The sequence below is a fragment of the Chelonia mydas genome, chromosome 11, assembly GCF_015237465.2.
Source record: "Chelonia mydas isolate rCheMyd1 chromosome 11, rCheMyd1.pri.v2, whole genome shotgun sequence".
NCBI classification, from domain to species: domain Eukaryota; kingdom Metazoa; phylum Chordata; order Testudines; family Cheloniidae; genus Chelonia; species Chelonia mydas.
The window spans coordinates 7,878-32,471 of record NC_051251.2 but is presented as its reverse complement, the minus strand read 5'-3'; the positions used below and the strand labels follow the sequence as shown (position 1 = coordinate 32,471).

At 50.2% G+C, this 24,594-nt stretch overlaps 1 protein-coding gene across 5 annotated transcripts in view; it reads left to right on the top strand.

Annotated features, from left to right (window-relative positions):
- LOC102934044 (unconventional myosin-X) overlaps window positions 1–24,249 on the top strand; it is a 287,560-nt gene extending 263,311 nt beyond the window's left edge. For 3 of the 5 annotated variants that reach the window (XM_037912692.2, XM_043524831.1, XM_043524833.1), the window contains 4 exons: window positions 4,090–4,213; window positions 11,867–12,316; window positions 13,748–13,939; window positions 22,472–24,249. In XM_037912692.2, coding sequence (XP_037768620.1) covers window positions 4,090–4,213; window positions 11,867–12,316; window positions 13,748–13,939; window positions 22,472–22,585 — 880 coding nt within the window. In that variant the 3' untranslated portion in view covers window positions 22,586–24,249. The other 2 variants (XR_006284703.1, XM_043524832.1) reach the window with 2 other exon arrangements.
- The last annotated feature ends 345 nt before the right edge of the window (window positions 24,250–24,594 follow it).

The window sequence follows — 24,594 nt, the reverse complement described above, 5'->3', positions numbered from 1 at the left end:
CATCACCAGGACCTCCAGTTCTCCCTGCTTGTTTCCAAGGCTTTGTGCATTTGTATATAAGCACTTGAGATAACCTGTTGATCGCCCCTCATTCCCAGTATGAGGCAGGAGCCCTCCCCTCACAGACATTCCTGCCTGTGCTTCCTCCCGGTATCCCGCTTTCCCACTTACCTCAGGGCTTTGGTCTCCTTCCCCCGGTGAACCTAGTTTAAAGCCCTCCTCACTAGGTTAGCCAGCTAGGTTAGCCTTGGGGCACTCCACTTGATACCGGCTGCCAACTAGACATGGAGCCATTCATCACTACCCGATGAGCCCAACAATCTAGCCAGCTTTCTTATAGTCCATTCATCCAGCCCATATTTCTTTAACTTGCTTGCAAGAATACTGTGGGAGACCATGTCAAAAGCTTTGCTAAAGTCAAGGAACAACATGTCCACTGCTTTCCCCTCATCCACAGAGCCAGTTATCTCATCATAGAAAGCAATTAGATTAGTCAGGCATGACTTGCCCTTGGTGAATCCATGCTGACTGTTCCTGATCACTTTCCTCTCCTCTAAGTGCTTCAGAATTGATTCCTTGAGGACCTGCTCCATGATTTTTCCAGGGACTGAGGTGAGGCTAACTGGCCTGTAGTTCCCAGGATCCTCCTCCTTCCCTTTTTTATAAAAGGCAATGAAAAGAGGTTCTTTAAATACATTAGGACCAAGAGAAAGATGAAGGAAACTGTAGGTCCTCTATTTAGCAGGGAAGGAGAGTTAATAACTGATGACATCAAGAAAAGCTGAGGTGTATAATGCTTTTTTTGCTTCAGTCTTCATTAGAAACGTTAATGGTGACCAGCTACTCCACACAATTAGTATTAACAAGGGGGAAAGAATGCAAGCCAAAACAGGGAAGGAACAGGTTAAAGAATATTTCAATAAGTTGAACGTATTCAAGTCGTCAGGGCCTGATGAAATTCATCCTAGGGTACTTAAGGAACTAGCTGAAACAATCTTGGAACCGTTAACAATTATCTTTGAGAATTCATGGTGGATGGGTGAGGTCCCAGAAGATTGGAGAAGAGCAAACATAGTACCTACCTTTAAAAAGCGAAAGGAAGAGAACTTGGGGAATTATAGACCAGTCAGCCTAATTTCAATACCTGGAAAGGTACTGGAACAAATTCTTCTTTTTCGAGAGAGATGTCCCTGTGGGTGCTCCACTCCAGGTGTTGGTGCATCCCTGCACCTTCACTCAGAGAATTTTACAGCAGTGCCCGTACAGGTTGCACATGCACGGTGCCTGCCTCGTGCACCATTGGCAGTTGAAGTCATGTGCATGACCCGGACTCCTCAGTTCCCGGCCTGAGATGGAGCTCCACAGTCCCATTGAAAACCTGTAGTTTAATTCAGATGCATTACATAGTGAGTTTCAGTAGTTTTCTAGTAGTTAAGTTTTGTTTATTAGCTTACTTCCCCATTTTGAAAAAAAAATCTTATTTTACCCCATAGTATAGTTAATTCTAGTCTGTGATAATGCCGGGTTCACTGGGCTTTAAGCGATGCACTATGCGCAGAGAAGCGATGCCAGTTTCGGATGGATACACTCAATGTGTTCACTGTCCGGGTGAATCCCATGTTCCCCAGAAATGTGCCCATTGCAGCAAACTGAAGACTAGGGCACGAAGGGACAGGGACTTGAGGCTTAAACCCATATTAATGGAGAAGTCCTTGAGACCAGCCTCTGACCCAGGACAAGAACCCCCTTCCCGGCATGGGTCACTGGTTCCCTCACCATCAAGGTCCCCAAAATCCAAAGGATCAGCAAAAAATGGCCATCTTCCTCATCCCAAAGAGAGAAGACCAGCAAAAAACAGTTGCTGATGAGATTGCTCTCCTCAGTGTTGATGGGACCGCGGCTCAGCACCTATGATGCTCTAGGCACCTCCAGCACCATCCGCAAGGCGGCCACCACCAGCACCCATCACTCCAGTGCTGAGGCTAACGACTCTAAGTTGCCTGCCTCCACCATGGCACCGTTGGTACCTCCTAAGGAGTCAGCAGAGACAATCACTCCTGCAGACCAAGGCCGCCAGCTCTACGGTGCCAATGCTAGCAACACTAGCGCCATGTCATCCACCATGCAAGGCTCAGGCTGCGGCTGCTTCAGCTGTGGCTAGCCACAGTCTGTTCCCCGTCCAGGATCATCTGGACATAGTCATCACTATCCCGCTGAAGATACTTACCTCTCTGCAGTGGTGGACCCTAACCCGTGACCCATGTGTCTCCCTGATATCGAATGCCTCCAACCTTAGTTGGGGAGTACATCTCAGTACGCTGCAAACCCAAGGGACGTGGTCTCCGGAGGAGATGGCTTTACATATAAACGCCAGGGAGCTCAGGGCCATCCGCCTATCCTGCCAGGTCTTCCTGCCACAGTTGTCCAGTCAAGTAGTGCAGGTGTTGACGGACAACATGGCCTTGATGTTCTATGTCAACAGGCAGGGGGGTGATCGCTCATCGTCGTCCCTCCTGTCAGGAAGCATTTCACCTGTGGGACTTTTGCGTCCACCACACAATTCACCTGGAGACTTTGCATCTCCCAGGCATCCGGAAAACGCTGGCAGATCATCTCACCTTTTTCTCTCACCACGAGTAGTCACTCCACCCAGAGGTCGCCCGGATGGTCTTCCAGAAGTGGACCTGTTCACCACCAGACAGAATAGGAAGTGTCATCAGTTCTGCTCTCTCCAAGGCCTTGAAAGGGGCACCATCTCTTATGCCTTTCTCCTGTCATGGGCGGGGGACCTGATGTATGTGTTCCCGCAGATCAGCAGGGTCCTGTCAAAAATCAACAGGGACAAAGTGTGAGTCATTATGACTGCCCTGGCGTGGCCTCGCAAGCACTGGTTCGACACACTTATGGACCTGGGCATGGCTGCACCGTGGCCACTGCCGAGCCGCCCGGACCTGCTCTCACAGGACAGCGGTCAGCTCCTGCACCCAAACCTTCTCTCTTTTTGCCTCTCAGCTTGGCTGCTGTGTGGCTGAACCCAGAGGAACAGGCCTGCTCTAGCCAGGTACAGCAAATACCACACAATCATATTATAAGGATGAATATGGTGGTGTAGGGTGTTCCCACGAGGTACAGAACGTCACAGACTCCCAGAGGGAGGTGTTTCTGCATGCTAGCTTTTTCTTTTATCTATAAGAAGTGGATGACAGGATTACTGGGACAGGTTAACTTTTGTGTGTAATGTGGGTGGATAATATTGGTCAAGCTCGCTGAACCTGAAAAGTGATACTGTACATAAGTACTAAGCGTTACTATGATCCCTGCTAATCAGGTATTTGTAGTTATAAATAGCTATTTAGACACCTACCTGACCATTTGCACAAGAGGTGCCTGTGGTAATTGCACCCAAAAGCAGCATGTGCGAGCGTACTTCCCCTTAAACTATTATTTGATAGAATGGTTGTTGGCTTCAACCTGGTATAGGTCAGTAGTGATTTAGGGTGCTCAGTCCAGTGTATGATGGACGAATGTCCACATCACAACCAGAATTAATAATTGTTCCCTTGTTATCCATCTCAAAAGAGAGGTTAAAAACTTGAGTGGACACTTACCCCTCGTGGTGGTCCCTCCAGGACAGGAGTAAGGCATACAAGCAGAGGGTGATATGGAGGAAGATGACATAACCATTGTCTGTTCTACACCTGTTTTGCAGATACAAATAGGATTTTGTTCACCAGGGCTATCAAACAAGCACCTTTCACTAGCACAAAATTATCTTAAAAGAAATTAAAAACTTAAAAATTAAGAATATTCTGTGACATGGCATGGCTCCACCTTGTTTCTTTACCTGGAATCGTCATTCTAAGAACATGGTTAAGTTCTAATGCACTTCATATCCTCACAGGTTTCTAAGTCAATATCCCACATGAGGAGGCAGCTACAGGAAGGTCCATTACACTCATGGACTGTGCTGGTAAATCAAGAAGTTGTTTGTTCTCTCCTGGCAATAGCCTTGCATTATACAGTGGGATTGAGGATGACTCATTATCAGGATGCTCTGCAGTTTCTTCCCTTCTCTCATCTGCTTTACAGATTGGCTGGCTCTGAGGAAGAGGAGGAGGAAGGACAGTGGCAGCTGTATTTTAAACTCTATTGCTTCTTGGATATTGAGAATGTTCCCAGAGAGGGGGTGGAATTTGCCTTCATGTTTGAGCAGGTAAGATGTGTGAGGGGGAGGGGATTTCTAAGGATGCATGGTCAGGCAGCTATAAGTAGAGAAGAGGGGAGTTTACATTCATGTCAAGTGTGGGCAAGGCTGGGGAGAAGAGAGTTCATGCCTTTCTGGCAAGCAATTGGGTCACATTGTTGGGAGAAGAGGAAGTTTCCTTTCATGATTGTGTAGCTAGGGATAGAAGGTAGGAAGGGAGCCTGCTGCCTTAGTTCATTGGCGGGGCTGCACTGTATAGAGGTACAGATCAGCTTTTCTGGAAGAGAGTAGTAGTACTAGGAAGTAAAGAGGAGAAAAGAGGTGGGGAAGAAAAGAAAGGAGAATGATGCCACCAATTCCTGTCCTTAGATTCTTGTCTTGTAAGTCATACTTCTCTCTCTAGCAAAATAATGAAATAAAGTCGATGAGGACAACTGAACTGCAAGCCAAAAGCACAACTGGGGATTGCAAAAATTAAATGTGGCTGGACAAATGGAATTGCTTTTTTTATAAAAATATAATAAAAAAGTGAATAGACAAAGGCATACACTACTAAATCATGGGCTAGATTTTGTTACTTGTGGATGCTGAGCCAGTCAGGGGATGATCTCCACAGCGTAGGGGATCACACCAACTGATGCTCCAAGGGCCATATGTACCATGACCTTATTATCACTAATTATTATTTTCATTAATAAAATGCACGGCAGTTTGTATAAACCGGGGGTCTCAAACTCAGTTTACCTTAGGGCCAGTGCCAGTCCTCAAATCCTCCCAGCGGGCCAATAATGTCACTCATGCCGCCCAAAACCCGCCCCCCCCCAAAACTCCGCCCCCCACCTGCCTAAGGCTCTGGGAGGGAGTTTGGGTGGGGGATGTGGTCTGAGGTAGGGGATTGGGGTGCAGGGTGCAGGCTCTGGGAGGGAGTTGGGGTGCAGAAAGGGTGAGAGGTTGGGCTCTGGGAGGGAGTTTGGGTGGGGGATGTGGTCTGAGGTAGGGGATTGGGGTGCAGGGTGCAGGCTCTGGGAGGGAGTTTGGGTGCAGAAGGGGTGAGAGGTTGGGCTCTGGGAGGGAGTTTGGGTGGCGGAGAGGATCTGGGGTGCAGACTCTGGGATGGAGTTTGGGTGCTGGGTGCAGGCTCTGGGCTGGGGCATGGGGTGGAAGTGTAGGCTCTGGGAGGGAGTTTGGGGGTGGGAGGGGGTGTGTGGGAAGGGGGAGGGGATGCAGGCTCTGGGAGTGGGACACGGCGCTTACCTGGGGCTCCAAGGTAGGGCGGCCTCTGTGCGCTGCTGCCCATTGGCTGCAGGGGCACTCGGGGTGGGGGCCGGCAGCCACGTGGAGCGAGCGTGCAGGAAGCCACTCAGCTCCGCTGCACTGCCAGTGGTGAGCGGGGCCCCGAGCTATTTTAAATCGCCCAGGGGAGGGAGCGCCCAGGGGCGGCAGGTACGGCCACGGGAGAGACCCGGCCCCAAAATTGCTGGAGCCCCGTGGGCCACATTGGGGAGGCTCTCTGGCTGCAGATGTCCAGCAGACTGGGACTTTGAGACCCCTGGTATAAACCTTACCAAAACAAATCATTTCAATTCCTAGGGAGTGGATGACAGAAAGAAAACACATGACCGATGTTAGTCACATATAATGCACTTTAGGAAGGTGGTCAGATACTATGGTGATTAGGATAGTACACGAACTGGAATAGAATAAGGTAGTTTGAGTTGCTATAATGGCTTCCAAGTCACCTCTCCCTGTCACCAGCACGTGGAAAATGAAGTATAGTTTTTCAACTGCCATAATGGGCTGTTGAAAGCTGGTGCAGAGTAGGGCATTCTTCAGGCTGCTCTAAGTTACACCAGGGACATGCACAGTGTGAAGCAGCCCCACTGATCGGGGGTACAAAGACAGCCTTTATATGCACACCCTTATCTTGAGCTGTGTTGTGCAGTAGACAATGTACAGTGTCATGCAGCTGTAAACTTCAGAAACCAACTGATAGTGTCTCAAAGAATCTTAATTTGAAAAAATAATACAAATGGCTTAGATAAAACATTGTCCTGTAGATTTAAAAAGTGGCTGATTGACCCAAAATGATGGAATGGGGTGGAGCACTTGTGCATCACCCAGACAGCAGCTCCCAAAGACTGACATCTTTGAATGAAGACAATGGAGCATAAGATAGTTGGCCAAGCTTGCCAGGCCATACACTCAACTTGATGCCATTTCTCTCTGTCTGTCTGTCTACGTAATGTGATAACTTTTGAATGCCACATCTTAAAATGAACCATAGATTCTTCTTCAAATGACAGTCCCTATATGTATTCCAAAATGTAGGGTGTGCATGTACGCCATGAACCAGAGCCAGAAGTTTTCGGTAGCAGTGTCTATTGATTTGCAAGTGGGTCTTGCATTGTCTCATGCTCCAGGCGAGGTTATAAGAGGCCCTGCGGGTGACACTCCTTCAGTTCCCTCTTACTGCCACATGGTCGGAATCGGAATCCTTGTTCCTCTGTGCTCATAGTCTGACTATGAGAATGCACTTTTCCGTTGTTGTCACAGACTCACAGGCCCTGTGCTCTCTCGGCTCCGTATGGCCCCTGTGAGTAACCCCCTTCAGCGTGATAGCCCTCTGTGAGGGTTGCACACTCTCTCCGGGACTAGGCCTTTTGGCCCTGCCACCTCCTGGGACTGCACCACTGAGCCTCCAGCATGCCTATCTCTGCCGTGGGACCCCTCAGGGAATCCACTTGCTCTGGACCCCCGGGGCCTCCACACCCAAAGGGAGCAATGCCACCCCGATCTCTAGACTGCAGTGACTCTCAGCCAGTGTAAAACAGAAGAGTTTATTGAACGTCTGAACCCAGCACAGGAAGTTCTCAAGGCCCTCGGGTCTAGAAAGTCTCAGCACCGTCCATCTGGGTCTGTCCCCGTCCCAATGGGCTCTTTGTCCCCAGTCCAGCAGCCCCCTCCTTCCAGCCAATTATCAGCTTCCCCAATGGCCCCTCCTCCATCCTTTGTCTTCAGTCCCACGTAAACAGGCCTCCTGGGCCCTCTCTCTTCCATCCTTTGGTCCCACTTTCCAGAACCAGCTGGTCAGGTGACAGACATCCTCTCCTCAGCCCTTTGTCCTCCCACTGGCCAGAACTGGCCGGGTTCCAGACTGGGACGAGCCTCCCAGTCAACAGTTGATAGGGTACCCATTCTCCAGGCTGTAGTCCGTGCACAGCCCCTAGCTATCCCTTCCCTGCACCCTGAGCTACCCCGTCCCTGCACACAGCCCCTAGCTACCCCTCTCTCTGCTCCCTGAGCTACCCCCTCCCCGCACACAGCCCATAGCTACACCCTCCCTGCACCCGGAGCTACCACCTGCCTGCACACAGCCCCTAGCTACCCCTCTCTCTGCGCCCTGAGCTACCCCCTCCCCGCACACAGCCCATAGCTACACCCTCCCTGCACCCGGAGCTACTCCTGCTGCATGCACACAGCCCCTAGCTAAGGAGTTCTCAGACTGGTGGTCAGGACCCCTCAGGGGGTCGCGAGTTATTACATGGGGGGTCATGAGCTGTCAGCCTCCACCTCAAACCCCAGTTTGCATCCAGCATTTATAATGGTGATAAATATATAAAAAAGCATTTTTAATTGATAAGGGGAGTCGCATTCAAAGGCTTGCTCTGTGAAAGGAGTCACCAGTTCACTGCCCTAGCTACTCCCTGCCTGCACCCTGAGCTACCCCCTGCCCGCACGCAGCCCCAGCTCCCTCCTCCCTGCACCCTGAGCTCCCCAGTGCCTGCACACAGCTCTTAGCTCGCCCCTTCCTGCACCCTGAGCTACCCCCTGCCCGCACACAGCCCCAGCTCCCCCCTCCCTGCACCCTGAGCTACCCCCTGCCCGCACACAGCCCTTAGCTACCCCCTCCCTGCACCCTGAACTATACCCCTCACTGCATACAGCGCCTAGCTATCCCTTCCCTGTACCCTGAGCTACCCCTCTACCTCTACACAGCCCCGAGCCCACCTGCCTGCACCCTATGCTACACCCCTGGCTATCCCCGCCTGCCTCCTGAGCTACCCTCGTGCCCAGACACAGCCCCTAGCTACCACCTGACTGTACCCTGAACTGCACCTCTTACTGCATACAGTGTGTAGGTATCCCTTCCCTGTACCCTGAGCTACGCCCCTCCCCCCACACCCTATGCTACACCCCTGGCTACCCCTGCCTGCCTCCTGAGCTGCAGCAGGTTGCTATTGACTTGGGTATATCCTTGGATAAGATCCAGGACCAACACCACCAACTGTTGGACATTCTCCAGTCCAGGGGACCATCTCACATCACACTGGCCATTAATCATAGAAGCATAGAATATCAGGGTTGGAAGGGACCTCAGGAGGTCATCTAGTCCAACCCCCTGCTCAAAGCAGGACCAATCCCCAACTAAATCATACCAGCCAGAGCTTTGTCAAGCCTGACCTTAAAAACTTCTAAGGAAGGGGATTCCACAACCTCCCTAGGTAACGCATTCCAGTGTTTCACCACCCTCCTAGTGAAAAAGTTTTTCCTAATGTCCAACCTAAATCTCCCCCACTGCAACTTGAGACCATTACTCCTTGTTCTGTCATCACCTACCACTGAGAATAGTCTAGATCCATCCTCTTTGGATCCACCTTTCAGGTAGTTAGAAGCAGCTATCAAATCCCCCCTCATTCTTCTCTTTCGCAGACTAAACAATCCCAGTTCCCTCAGCCTCTCCTTGTAAGTCATGTGTTCCAGACCCCTAATCATTTTTGTTGCCCTTTGCTGGACTCTCTCCAATTTTTCCACACCCTTCTTGTAGTGTGGGGTCCAAAACTGGACACAGTACTCCAGATGAGGCCTCACCAATGTCGAATAGAGGGAAACGATCACGTCCCTCGATCTGCTGGCAATGCCCCTACTTGTACACCCCAAAATGCCATTGGCCTTCTTGGCAACAAGGGCACACTGCTGACTCATATCCAGCTTCTTGTCCACTGTCACCCCTAGGTCCTTCTCTGCAGAACTGCTGCCTAGCCATTCGGTCACTAGGCTGTAGCGGTGCATTGGATTCTTCCGTCCTAAGTGCAGGACTCTGCACTTGTCCTTGTTGAACCTCATCAGATTTCTTTTGGCTCAATCCTCCAATTTGTCTAGGTCCCTCTGTATCCTATTCCTACGCTCCAGCATATCTACCACTCCTCCCAGTTTAGTGTCATCTGCAAACTTGCTGAGGGTGCAATCCACACCATCCTCCAGATCATTAATGAAGATATTGAACAAAAACGGCCCCAGGACCGACCCCTGGGGCACTCCGCTAGATACCGGCTGCCAACTAGACATAGAGTCTGTCATCTCAGCCCAGGCCTGCTTCGCCTCACAGCCTGGTTTTTGGAAGGTTTTTGTCACACATAGACCCTAACACCCATTCAACACTGTACGGCACATGCTTACGCACAGCAGACAAGCTTCCACATGAGCAGGCTGTGCAGCAAAATGGAAACGCTTCACCACCTGGGCACAACATCATCACTTCTCCCTTGGTGCCGTCTCCATTCCCACCGTCCTGGACTACCTCCTAGAAATTAAGACCTCAGGTCTCTCCCGCACCTTGGTCCAGGTCCATTTGGCGGCACTTACTGCTTTCCTCCCACCGGTGGACGGCCACTCGGTGTTTACCTACTCTAACATCACCCACTTTCTGAAGGGGCTGAAGAACATCTTCCCACCTATCCTTAAGCCTACACCCCCCAGGGACCTCAATCTTGTACTCTCCACCCTCATGAGACCCCCCCCCGCCCCCCCCGCCTTCAAGCCCCTGGCCACGTGCTCCCTCTCCAACCTATCCGTGAAGGTCATCTTTCTCGTGGCCATCGCTCCTGGTAGGCAGGTCAGCAAATTGGCGGCCATGATGGCTGACCCCCCATTTACAGTCTTTCATGAAGAAAAAGTTTTTCTTATGCCTTCACCCTAAGTTTCTCCTGAAAGTGGTCTTGGAGTTTCACCTCAACCAGTCCATCCACCTCCCGGTCTTCCATCCTAAGCCACACGCCACTCCAGTGGACAGAATCCTGCACTCATTTGGTGTCCGCCATACACTTGTATTCTACCTCGACAGAACCCGTGCCTTTTGCGCCTCTCCACGCCTCTTTGTGGCCACTGCAGAGAGGCCCAGGGTCAAGCCCTCTCTTCACAGTGCATATCAAAGTGGGTCTCTGCATGCATCAGAGAGTGCTATGTGCTAACACTCTGCCTCCTGGCTGGATTACAACCCACTCAACATGGGCACACACAACCACTTCCACCTTCCAGGCAGACGTTTCTTGGCATGACACATACCGCGCAGCCACCTGGCGCTCCGGGCATATTTTAGCAACCCATTATGCTATTGCCCAGACAGTGACAGAAAATGCAGCCATGGGCTGTGTCATCCTGCAGACGGTGATACCTCTTGCATCCTCACACCCACCTCCAATCTGATCACTGCTTGATACTCACCCACATTTGGCATACATATAGGGACCATCACTCAAAGAAGAGGAGGAGATTACTTACCTGTAACTGGAGGTTCTTGGAAATGTGTGGTCCCTGTTTGTATTCCAGTATCTGCCCACTGTCCCCTCTGCTGTGGACCACACTGATCAGTGGTAAGAGGGCATCACCCCACACAGCCTCTTATAACCTCACTTGGAGCACAAGGCAACACACAATGCATGTGCAAGTTAACGGACGCTGCTACTGAAATCTTCCAGCTCTCATGCATGATGTACATGCACACCCCACATTGGGAATACAAATAGGGACCACACATCTTAAAGAACATTCAGCTACAGATAAGTAACCTCCTCTTTCTGTTTTTCTCTAAAAATGGGTTGTCCATTACTATGAAATTTTAACACCAAGTAATTTTTATGCGGTTTGCTGCATGCGTGCTTGCACAATATTTGGAGTAGGTGGCTTGGTGTGTATAGAAGGGAAGTTTGTGAGGGTCAGGTAGTTATGTTTGCAGTGCTTGGTATGGTGGTGGTAACAGATGTGTGCCTATGGTAGAGGAGCAGAGGGTATGTTTTGCTGGGTGGCTTAACTTTCATATCTTCGCTTTTTGTGTGTTAGTGTTGGCTATATTATGTATGTAGCATCCCCACCTGCCTCTCAGCAGTTCTTTGGGATATTCTTTATGGTGTGTTTGAAGACTTCCCAGCCTTCTTCCTGCTGGTAGATTTTAATATTTCTGTGTTACTCACTGTATTTTGTATTTCTGAATTCACCAAAACTTGCTTTTCAGAAATCTCTTGCTCTTCTACTGCTTTATTCTGTGACCCAGTTGTTTGTTATGCCAAGTACAAGTAGCTGGTAGTCACTGGTTCTGAGCTTCCCTGTTTCTCTCTTTCATCTAACAGGATTTCCCAACAAAATAAACAGGAAAGGGCTGAAAGAGCAAAGGAGGGAGGCATTATGTTTTCTATTTTCATTTCTTTTAATTCGTTCTGATTTCATTTGTCCTCCTTACAGTAACTGCTAGTCAGATATCCTGACTCTATGCACTTCTGTACTGCGATTGGCTAGGTGCTGGGGCAGATATCACAAGGTTGAGCACCATAAATGGACAGATAAGGCATAAATTATGGAGGGTTTTTTTTGTTTGTTTAACATTTACAGGCTCATGAAAGTCTTATTGATGGGCACTTTCCTGCCCCAGAGGAGACACTGCAGCACCTGGCAGCCCTAAGGCTGCAGTACCTTCATGGAGACTATTCCAAAATCACCTGGACCCTCGATGGCATTTACCCAGTGAACAGGCTAAAATCCAAAATCCTGCAATCAACAAAGAGTAGTGGCACGACCAGTCATGCTCTGGAGAGGAGACGGACCAGCTTTCTGGAAGGAACGTTGAAACGTGGCTTCAAGACAGGCTCAGTAAAAAAGCAGAAGGTGGAAGAAGAGCAGATGATGGAAATGTGGGTGAAGGAGGAGCTCTCAGCTGCTCGGGCCAGCATAGTGCAGAAATGGAACAAGTTGCAGGGACTGTCTCAGCACCAGGCCATGGTGAAATACATGTCCGTTGTAAAGGAATGGCCAGGCTATGGCTCAACACTCTTTGATGTTGAGGTGAGAGGTGTATAAACTCAGATAACAACTACTGTCCAAGCAGGCATTATTCTTGGGGATGAAAAATGTTGCATTTTACACTGGACAGCATAGAGAAACTCTTGTTAACATGCTCCATTCCGCCTGACTGCACTGAGTGTGATTCCGCCATCAGAGCACGGATGCCTACAGCACCACATACCTAGTCAGGCAAAGTGGAGAGTACGGAGTAAACACTCCAGTTAGTCTAGATGCGTGTTCTGCTGGGTGGGAAGGGAGACATGGACACTCCCACTTTGAAAGAGAGAGAAAAAACTTGGGACCTTCCCTGGCCTGTGAAGATGGTGGTGTGAGAAAGGAAGGTACAAAACAGGGAGGGAGATGATTTTCCATCACCTGTTGTGAAAAAAGCCCCAATCCTTTCTAGCAGGAGACACTCCAAAGAAGGCAGTGAAATAAATAATACAGGCAATGGTGCATTACATTACTCAGCATATTTACCTCAGTAAAATAACTGCTTATGAATATTTACACATTTCTTTTAAGCTGCTCTAGAATTTTCATTTTGCCACAGACTTTAGGACAGCAGTGCCACAGAAACCCGGGAATCTTGAGCAACATTTCGGTGCAGTGTCACATACATGTGAAGCCCTTAAAATTGGGGTAGGAGCTTTGGCTGTGAGGATCTTGCAGCTGGCCCACTCCAAGGTATTCCCTGTTTCTCGCAGCAGAAGGCACTGAATGAGATAGGTGAGAGAACTGCATGTGGAGGACTTCACGGCTCATTCCTAAACCTTCCCAGCAGGAGGTGCTGTAGGATTCTCCTGCGGAAGTCCCCTTTCTCCTATGGAGGAGGAGTACTGTGGTGTCCAGAGGGAGCAAGAGCTCTCAGGCCCTGCTGTGTTTCATTTTTTTTTAAAAAATGCATTTTTAACTCTTTCTTAAACCAGTAAGATATCTGTCTCGTAGGGTTACAGAATTAGAAGGAAAGATGAGTGAGTACAGAGGGACTGCTCAGACATATTCTGCTCTGTTTATTCCAAAACCCTCTGCTCAACTGTTTGACTCAGGATATGTCTACACTTTGAGCTGGGGGTGCAATTCCCAGCTCAAGGAGACGTACCCACACTAGCTCTGAGCTAGTGTGCCAAAAATAGTAGTGCTGCTGTGGAGGCGTGAGGGCCTAGCTGCCCTTTGTACATGCCAACCATCCCGGATGGGTACGTACATGGGGTGGCTAGCCCCTCCCTCTGTCTGCACTGCCATGCCTACACTGCTGTTTTTAGCTGGCCAGCTCAATCACAGCTAGTGTGGGTATGTCTCCAGAAACGGGGAATTACACCCAGAATTCAAAGTGTAGACATGCCCTCAGACCTGCAATGCAGGAGTGTCCCCAGGTTTTCTTTCCCATTTGGAGCACTGCTGTTAATCTGAGTTTTTTGTTCTCAACAGTGTAAGGAGGGTGGATTTCCGAATGATCTCTGGCTTGGAGTCAGTACAGAGAATGTGTCTGTATACAAACGGGGAGATCCTAAATCACTGGAAACTTTCCAGTATGAGCACATTGTTTTCTTTGGAGCTCCACAACCCAATACCTTCAAAATTACAGTGGATGAGCGAGAGATGTTCTTTGAAACCTCCCAGGTATGTGTAACAGGATGTCCCTGCTGTGTATACAGTGTAACTATCCAAGTTCCATTATTACTGTGATTTACTAGAACCGAACAAAGATTTGAACTTTGCAAGTGAGAGCTGCCTTATTAAAAAACTCTTCCTGTAGAAACTGGGCAGGAGAGGAGGAGGGCTTGATTTCGTTTCAACCATGTCACTGCCTAACATAGAAAGAAAAAACATGCTGAACCTCATTTAACATGCAAAACACTTTGTTAATGTGGAGTTTATGGTTTTGGGGGTTCCTTGGTCCCCCATGCTTCTCATGCCCTTCCAGAATGTGAAAAGCGAGTTAAAACAACTCACATGGGAAAATAATACAGAGTTACGGTGACCATACATCACCTCTACAAGACTATTAGTGCAGTAGTAACCAATAGAACATGAACTGTAGAAATGCAGCAGTAAGATGACACTTCCTTTCCAATAGAATCATATGACCTTAATTCTGCTCCCTTGAATCCCTGCCCTGAGTGGTCCCTCAGGGAAATCAGTGTCTCAGACCTCTGTAAGCCATTTGTAGCACAAGGTGGAGCATGAAGACAGATACATTTTGGGGAAACTGAAGAGAAGTTTAACGTTTTTAAAATCCTTGGATTTCTGCTTTCCAGAATTTTTCAGGCAAATCAAAGTACCACATTCCTCCTTTAACTTTTATGTTGAATGGGATATAATACTCACCACCTGCAAGGAATCTGAGTAGTAATGATGCTGGCACAAACCACAGTGAGATCTGTGAGACCGTATAAATTGGAGTTGGGATAAGTGTAAATCTCAGATTCTTCAGGCCATGATCCATGCGGATTCACTGCTGTTCCTTCTGGGTGCACATGCACTCAAGATCAGATTTTTTGGCCAGCATTGTCTACTGATTCATAGATTTCAAGGCAGAAGGGACCAGTATGATCATCTAGTCTGACCTCCTGTATAACACAGGGCAAAGAACTTCCACACAAAAATTACTAGAGCGGATCTTTTGGAAAGCACTGTATGTAAGGGAGCACTGTATGTAAGAGAGCAGTATGACTGCTCAGAGCTCCGGTACGAAACTGCAGAAAAACCTGAGTGTCTCTGGATTAAGTTTAGAAGTGTGAGCAACAAGAGTGATGTAGTGGTGGGAGTCTGCTATAGACCACCGGACCAGGGGGATGAGGTGGATGAGGCTTTCTTCCGGCAACTCGCAGAAGCTACTAGATCGCACGCCCTGGTTCTCATGGGTGACTTTAATTTTCCTGATATCTGCTGGGAGAGCAATACAACAGTGCATAGACAATCCAAGAAGTTTTTGGAAAGCATAGGGGACAATTTCCTGGTGCAAGTGCTAGACGAGCCAACTGGGGGGGAGCTTTTCTTGACCGGCTGCTCACAAACAGGGAAGTTAGTGGGGGAAGCAAAAGTGGACGGGAATCTGGGAGGCAGTGACCATGAGTTGGTTGAGTTCAGGATCCTGACACAGGGAAGAAAGGTAAGCAGCAGGATACGGACCCTGGACTTCAGGAAAGCAGACTTCGACTCCCTAAGGGAACGGATGGGTAGGATCCCCTGGGGGACTAACATGAAGGGGAAAGGAGTCCAGGAGAGCTGGCTGTATTTCAAGGAATCCCTGTTGAGGTTACAGGGACAAACCATCCCGATGAGTCGAAAGAATAGTAAATATGGCAGGCGACCAGCTTGGCTTAACGGTGAAATCCTAGCGGATCTTAAACATAAAAAAGAAGCTTACAAGAAGTGGAAGGTTGGACATATGACCAGGGAAGAGTATAAAAATATTGCTCGGGCATGTAGGAATGAAATCAGGAGGGCCAAATCGCACCTGGAGCTGCAGCTAGCAAGCGTTGTCAAGAGTAACAAGACGGGTTTCTTCAGGTATGTTGGCAACAAGAAGAAAGCCAAGGAAAGTGTGGGCCCCTTACTGAATGAAGGAGGCAACCTAGTGACAGAGGATGTGGAAAAAGCTAATGTGCTCAATGCTTTTTTTTGCCTCTGTCTTCACTAACAAGGACAGCTCCCAGACTGCTGCGCTGGGCATCACAACATGGGGAGTAGATGGCCAGCCCTCTGTGGAGAAAGAGGTGGTTAGGGACTATTTAGAAAAGCTGGACGTGCACAAGTCCATGGGGCCGGACGAGTTGCATCCGAGAGTGCTAAAGGAATTGGCGGCTGTGATTGCAGAGCCCTTGGCCATTATCTTTGAAAACTCGTGGCGAACGGGGGAAGTCCCAGATGACTGGAAAAAGGCTAATGTAGCGCCAATCTTTAAAAAAGGGAAGAAGGAGGATCCTGGGAACTACAGGCCAGTCAGCCTCACCTCAGTCCGCGGAAAAATCATGGAGCAGGTCCTCAAAGAATCAATCCTGAAGCACTTACATGAGAAGAAAGTGATCAGGAACAGTCAGCATGGATTCACCAAGGGTAGGTCATGCCTGACTAATCTAATCGCCTTCTATGATGAGATTACTGGTTCTGTGCATGAAGGGAAAGCAGTGGATGTATTGTTTCTTGACTTTAGCAAAGCTTTTGACACGGTCTCCCACAGTATTCTTGTCAGCAAGTTAAAGAAATATGGGCTGGATGAATGCACTATAAGGTGGGTAGAAAGTTGGCTAGATTGTCGGGCTCAACGGGTAGTGATCAATGGCTCCATGTCTAATTGGCAGCCGGTGTCAAGTGGAGTGCCCCAGGGGTCGGTCCTGGGGCCGGTTTTGTTCAATATCTTCATAAATGATCTGGAGGATGGTGTGGATTGCACTCTCAGCAAATTTGCGGACGATACTAAACTGGGAGGAGTGGTAGGTACGCTGGAGGGCAGGGATAGGATACAGAGGGACCTAGACAAATTGGAGGATTGGGCCAAAAGAAATCTGATGAGGTTCAATAAGGATAAGTGCAGGGTCCTGCACTTAGGACGGAAGAACCCAATGCACAGCTACAGACTAGGGACCGAATGGCTCGGCAGCAGTTCTGCGGAAAAGGACCTAGGGGTGACAGTGGACGAGAAGCTGGATATGAGTCAGCAGTGTGCCCTTGTTGCCAAGAAGGCCAATGGCATTTTGGGATGTATAAGTAGGGGCATAGCGAGCAGATCGAGGGACGTGATCGTTCCCCTCTATTCGACATTGGTGAGGCCTCATCTGGAGTACTGTGTCCAGTTTTGGGCCCCACACTACAAGAAGGATGTGGATAAATTGGAGAGAGTCCAGCAAAGGGCAACAAAAATGATTAGGGGTCTGGAACACATGACTTATGAGGAGAGGCTGAGGGAACTGGGATTTAGTCTGCAGAAGAGAAGAATGAGGGGGGGATTTGATAGCTGCTTTCAACTAACCTGAGAGGTGGTTCCAGAGAGGATGGTTCTAGACTATTCTCAGTGGTAGAAGAGGACAGGACAAGGAGTAATGGTCTCAAGTTGCAGTGGGGGAGGTTTAGATTGGATATTAGGAAAAACGTTTTCACTAGGAGGGTGGTGAAACACTGGAATGCGTTACCTAGGAAGGTGGTAGAATCTCCTTCCTTAGAAGTTTTTAAGATCAGGCTTGACAAAGCCCTGGCTGGGATGATTTAATTGGGGGATTGGTCCTGCTTTGAGCAGGGGGTTGGACTAGATGACCTCCTGAGGTCCCTTCCAACCCTGATATTCTATGATTCTATGAAAAGCATCCAGCCTTGACTTTAAAATGGCAAATCCACCACAACCCTTGGTAAATTGTTCCAGTGGTTGGTTATCTTCACTGTTAAAAGTTTATGCTAGTGGTTCTCAAACTTTTTTGTATTGGTGACCCCTTTCATATAGCAAGCCTTTGAGTGTGACCCCCCTTATAAATTAAAAACACTTTTTTGTTCTTTGAGTGATTGCTCATGTGTATTCCACAACAGGTGTGCGTGCTCACCACGTGCACCAGTGCCGGAAGTTTTCCCCCTAGCAGTACCCATAGGGGGAGCACTCCAGCGACCCCTGGAGTGCCACCTCCATGACACAGTATAAGGGGAGCTGCGTGCTTCCGCCACCCTCAGTTCCTTCTTGCCGCCAGTGAAGGTGCATCAGAACTGCTCTGCTCCAGCTTTGCTGTAGCTCGTCCCCAGAACTTTTTGTTCGTTCAGTGCTAGTACCTGTAGTTAGTTAGTTAGTTCATTTAGTTCGAGTACCCGGGCCGGGGCATACCCTGCACCCCGGGTTTTAAGTCATGTGGCTCTTGTAGGCGATCTATGCCAAGGAGTGATCCGCACACAGACATATCAGTGATCATTGCAGGATTTGCAAGTTGTTTAAACCTCGGGCTAAGAGAGAAAGAGACATTAGGCTCTGGGCCATTCTCATGGCGCTGACCCCAGCTCCAGCGCACCTCTCTGTCTGCACCAGGCATCGGTGCACTGCGACCTCCCCGTGCCTTCGACTAGTCGGCACCGCTCCCTGTCTACGGGGCATAAGAAGGCTAAGAAAGTGCCTTCTTCGCAGCGGCACCAAGGTAAACCAGGGGCAAAGACTAGACCCATGTTGGCCCTCGATCCCCTCCGGCCTCTAGGCCTCCGACTCATGTTGAGCGTAGTAGCCCTGCCGCTTCGCACCGGGCCTCCCCGGATATCTGGATGCCTTCCACGCCAGAGGCCCTGCAGGCGGCCAGAGATGTCATGACCATGCCGGTACCAGGAGCACTGCTGGTGTCGGCTCCCCGCTCCAGAGGCAAGCCACCACTGGGTTCTCCACAGTTGCCCGCGGTGCGGCACTGGTCTCAGTCGCAGGAACGTTCCCAGTGCCGTTCTCCGCCCAGTGACCATTCGGGGCGCAGTCCACATGGCTTGTCCTTGACTCCCACCAGACTGTCTGGTTGGGTACCGTCCGACTGGGACGTCTGGCACCACTCCACACCACGGAGCAATTACCGATGGGACCGAGGCAGATGTTGCCAAAGATCCTCGTCTCGCAGGGGTTACCACAGCCGGTCGCAGCACGGACGTCGTCGCTGTTCCCGCTCGGAATCCCGCTCCAAGTCTCCGCAAAGGCACCGTCTCCGCAGCCTGGGGTGTAGATCACCGGCACCGCGCCATCGCGGGTCTGCCCGTTAGAGCAGATCTTGGAGCAGCAGCTACAGATGATACCGGTCCTCCGCATCAAGATCACGGTCCCTTGGGCGACGCCGCTCCCGGCACCGCCGTTCCTCCCGGTCCCGTGGCAGCAGCAGGTCGTTTATCAGCCCGGTCTCCGCTCATAGTCACCCTTCCATGGGCCAGGCCAAAAAGCCAGGGCCGTCGGTGCCACAGCAGGTGCAGTGGCATTGGGCCCAGTGGCCGGCCCAGTGGTACCAGTGAGCACCGTGGCCTCCAACGCAGCCCCTGGTGGGGGCCCGCTTGGTAGCCGGAGCCTCAGAGGCACCGTTGGCCTCTCTCTCGAGGCCCCGAGGAGAGGATCAGTGGGACGTGCGTCTTCGGCACTGTGCCCGGAGCCCAACCAAGTGGTGGACCCTCCAATGCTGGCGGATACCCAGAGCACTGTACCGGCTTTCTCACCGTCCCCGGATGAGGCGATAGCGGCCCTGCCCCCCTCCGTCCCACAGGAGGACTTTAGGGCCCATCAAGAACTTTTAAAACGGGTAGCATCGAGCCTTCACCTCCAGGCAGAGGCGCTGGAGGAACCCTCGGACTCCCTCTTCAATGTACTGTCATCTTCGGCACCGGGCAGGGTGGCTTTGCCCCTCCATGAGGGGATGGCAAGGATCTCAAATACCTTGCGGCAAACGCCGGCTTCCCTGGCCCCCATCTCGAAGAAGGCAGAACGGAAGTACTTTATACCCGCCAAGGGGCATGAGTGCCTCTACACCCACCCGGCGCCCAACTCCCTGGTGGTCAAGTCGGTCAACCACAGGGAGCGGCAGGGCCAACCAGCCCCCACTCCAAAAAAATAAAGACTCAAGGAGGCTGGACTCTTTTGGCAGAAAGGTTTATCCATCCTTGAGTTTCCAGTTGCGGGTGGCAAACCACCAGGCTCTCCTGGGCAGATACGAATTCAGCATGTGGGGTTCACTGCCCAAATTCGAGGGCTCCCTCCAGGAGCGCAATTAAAAAAAGTTCAAGGCGCTGGTGGAGGAGGGTGCAGCGGCTGTTAGGGCGTCCCTGTAGGCGGCGTCAGATGCGGCGGACATGGCAACTCGATCCATGGCCTCGGCAATCTCCATAAGAAGGGCGTCGTGGCTCCTGCTGTCCAGTGAGGCGCAGTCGGTCATGCAGGATCTCCCAGTTGACAGCAAGGCTCTGTTTGCGGAACAAACGGATACAAAGCTGCATGGCATGAAGGACTCCCGCATGACCCTGCAGACCCTGGGTCTACATATTCCAGCTCCGGCCAAAACTAAGTGTAAGCCGCAGCAGGCCCCTGCTCCGGCTTCCCAGCCTAAGTACGAGGCTGCCTATAAAAAGTTGAGAGACTATAAGAGGCACCCTCAGCGGCAGTCACGGCCTGCCCCGCAGCCTGGGTCCTCCAAGGGCAAGCAGGTGGGGAAAAGGCGGTTTTGATGGGATGCCAGGGGGCATCCTGACAGTTCCCAAAGGGGATCCCCCCTCAATAAAGCTTCCCTTCTGCAATCGGTTGTGGGCTTTCCTCCTGGAGTGGTCGTGACTAACCTCGGACCGCTGGGTCCTCAACATGATCTCTCAGGGCTACACGCTGCAATTTGTTTTGCCCCCGCCCAACCATCCCCCACCCCCGTTCCTTCTGGGGGATCCTTCGCAGCTCCTAGACCTGGGAGCGGTGGAAATGGTGCCCAGGGAGTTCAGAGGCAAGGGTTTCTACTCCTGCTATTTCCTTATCCAGAAGGCCAAAGGGGGACTCAGGCCCATCCTGGACCTGCGGGATCTGAACCAGTTTATGGTGAAACTCAAGTTCTGCATGGTCTCCCTGGCCTCCATCATCCCCTCCCTGGATCCAGGGAATTGGTACACCGCCCTGGATCTGCAGGACGCATATTTCCACATCCACATATTAGAGGGGCACAGACACTTCCTCCGTTTCCTGGTGGGACAGAATCACTACCAATTTACGGTCCTCTCATTTGGCCTATCCACTGCCCCAAGGGTGTTCACAAAATGTATGTCAGTGGTAGCGGCCTACCTAAGGGGCCGGGGGATCCAGATCTTTCCCTACCTGGATGATTGGCTAGTCAAGGGCAGCTCCTGGTCACAGCTGCGGGATCACGTGACGCTTCTACTCTCCATGTGTGCGGCCTTGGCCTGTTAGTAAATGACAACAAGTCCACGTTAGTCCCGGTCCAGCGCATAGAGTTTATCGGGGCACTCCTGGACACCTTGTCAGCCATGGCCTCCCTCCCACCGGACAGATTCGAGACCCTAAAGGGGCTCATCAACACGGGCATGAAGTTCCCTGTGACAATGGCCAGAGCATGCCTCCAGCTCCTGGGTCACATGTCGGCGTGCACGTATGTGGTCCGCCATGCCAGGCTCCGAATGAGGCCCCTCCAGCTTTGGCTGGCCTTGGAGTTCTCCCAGGCCCGGGGCAGGATGGACAAGGTCCTCATCATGCCCGACCCAGTGATGGCCGCCCGTCGGTGGTGGTCCACCCCGAACAACTGCTCCAAGGGGTCCCCTTCCAGGACAGGGCCCCGTTGTTGGAGCTGGTGTCCGATACGTCGGACCTGGGTTGGAGGGCCCATGTGGGGACTGTTCAGACCCAAGGGCTGTGGTCAGCCCTGGAGCTATCCCTACACATAAATGTGAAGAAACTCAGGGCGGTGTGTCTGGCTTGTGTGGTCTTCCGCTCGCACTTACAGGGCAAGATGGTCAGAATGTCACATGATCAGTTCATGCCCCTCAGCCGAAAAGCAGTTGATGGCTTACCCCACACAGGTACAGCCCGCTGCAGGCAAGAATGCTAGGAAGCACCTTCGCAGCAGCAGTGGCAGCTTACCCAGAGAAGAACAGGCGCCGACTTTGCTGGGGGATGCTCCAGGCCCGCTTCTTCCCATCCCCGCTCCACTCCAGGCCCACCTCTTCCCACCCCTCACTCCACCTCTTCTCCAGAGCACCCCACATCCCTGCTCCTTCCCCACCCCCAGATAATCCTAAGCGCCACCAAACTCTGGGAGGGAGGGGGAGGAGTGGAGACGCAGCGCTTCCCCGCTCCTCCCCCTCCCTCCCAGAAAGTCCTAAGCTGTTTGCCAGTAGGGGAAGCACTGGGAGGGAGGGGGAGGAGGCGGAGAAGAGGAACTTGTGCAATGCTCCCTTGTAAAGTCGCTGCTCTTCCACAAAATCTTACATGCAGTGGACAGAGCAGGCAGCCAAAAGACATTATAAGGGAGCATTGCACACCTTTAAATGAGCATGTTCCCTAATTGAGCAGCGACGTAACTTTGAAACAACGTTAAGCAGGAGGACATTAAGTGTGGAGTTACTGTATCTATTGCCAGCACTTCAGGGCAGTGACTATGTCTTTCTGCAAAGTGACTCGTACACCTAACTATTATGTTTTCAATCTACCTATACTTTCATTTTTTTGTCCAGGTGGGAGAGATAATAAAGATCATGAAAGCCTACATCAACATGATTGTGAAGAAACGCTGCAGTGTCAAATCAGCTGCCAGTACGGACAGTCACACTAGCATCTGGACTAGGTGATGAGAAGGAACCCTTATTCCATTAGCCAGAGGCACTTGTCGTGTGGTGGGAGTTTACAACTTGCCAGCAGGATGTGTAGCAAAGATTTTTTTTTTAAAGAACTTCACTTGACTGATTCCTACATAGAAACAAACTGAAATCACATATCACCACTTACAGTACCAAGGGATTTGCACCTCATCCTAAAGATGTTAGTTAACATCAAAAACTGTTATATTAAACATGAACAGCCGAGACTTGTATTCATCTTGGTTGTTTGAGGGACACTGTCTTAAAAAAACAAAGCCGCAAGCTTCCTCTTATCTGTCGTCTTCTGCCTTTTTCACACTTGTCTGTCACACTGTCAGAAAAATACACAATGAACAGTTCTGCAGTAGAGGAAGCAGAATTGAATAGCTTTCAGTCTGTCAAAGAGCAACTGGCATCTGGGAATTGAGCTAAGAAAATATTTGTTTTAATTTATTTTTCAGCCAAACTTAAAGTTGCATTCCTTTTTCCCAGATTTAACAGTGTTTAATTCTGACTGCCTGGATGTCACGGGCCATTACATTTTACCTAGTTAACCCTGTGCCACATCAAGTAACTTGGGTTAGACTAAAGTATTTTGGTCCTCAGGAGCCTAAACAGTTGGTTGCCACAGCTAGAGAACAGGAATGTGTGTGCATGGTTCGCTCTCAAGAACAGGGGTGGGCTGTCTGAAGTGGATCCTACTCAGGTTCAGCTCAAACTACATTCTAAGCCCTGGTTGAAAAGTGAAGCGTTGTCTATTCCTGGGGAATGAATGCCATTTAGTTGCAGTTACAAGGAAACAGCTGTTTCAGCCCCCACCCTCAATTTTAGTTCAAACTCATCCTTTAAAGGTAGCGACTTGGATCCTGCCATGCAATTTATTTACGTTTAGGCTTTTAGGATGTCCTGGAAGGAGGGACAATCACCTTAGAAAGAGTGGTGGCTCTTACTAAGCTCACAGTGTGCAGATGAACTACCCTTCCTTCCACTCTAGTCTAACAGGAAAGACCGCCACTTTCTCCTGCAACATTCCATCAAGAACTTCACATGCCACTCAGTTCTAACTGGCTCCTATACCAGTAAAGTTCCTTCTTTCCACTCCATGGGCCTTTAGCAAAACCCAAAGAGAACAATTTGTTGTCACAGAAAACAGGACGAGTATAGTTGGCATCTTTCTCTTCCCCCATCCCCCAACCATGCTGCGACATGCACACGCCAGACCTGGCACTAGGCTAAGCAGGTGCAGTGTTGACATGACATTTTTTTATACTGGAATTTTGCCTTAAGAAGCCTTATTGATGAGTCTTACAAGAGCCCTTTTTTGTCACATCCATAATAAAATGGATGGCCAGGTGGCAACTTCAAATGGTCACGAAAGCAGAGGAGATGGGCAAAATAACACTGGTCACATTGCATATTTGGTCAAATACACTGAATGGAGCCTTTTAATATATTTAACCGTAGCTCTAATTTCCTCTGCCCTACTGCTATAGTCTAGCTCTTGGGTAGCTGCAGGCAGCTTGAACCCAGTTGGGAATGTTAACACCCCTCACTTCTTGTTTTGACATGCTCATTTCTATTACAGATTTCCTTCTGCTCTTTTTTTAATTTGTAACTGGCTTTATAAAATGAAGGTTTAATAAATTATTGGCTTGCATGGCCTGTTTTCCTTCATAGATGTTGTGCACAAACAGTTGTGTGCTCATGTGTACCTGTTTATACAGAGATCTGTCACCCAGTGCTGATATGCAGACATCTCTGAGCATGAGCGGGAAAGCAACTGCTTAGCAACAATGTGAGTAGCAGATTTTGCTTTGGTGACAAGTTGAGAGGCCCAGGATGGGGTAGGAAATGTTTCATGCCCTCTTGGTGTTCGTGCTGCGCAGGGTGATTGATTGGGTGGAGATTGCATCTTTGGTTAGTGGGGGAGAGCACAGGCCCACCCTGAGACACTTGTTGCATCACCATTCCTGAGCAAATGACCAAAGGAAGAAATGGAG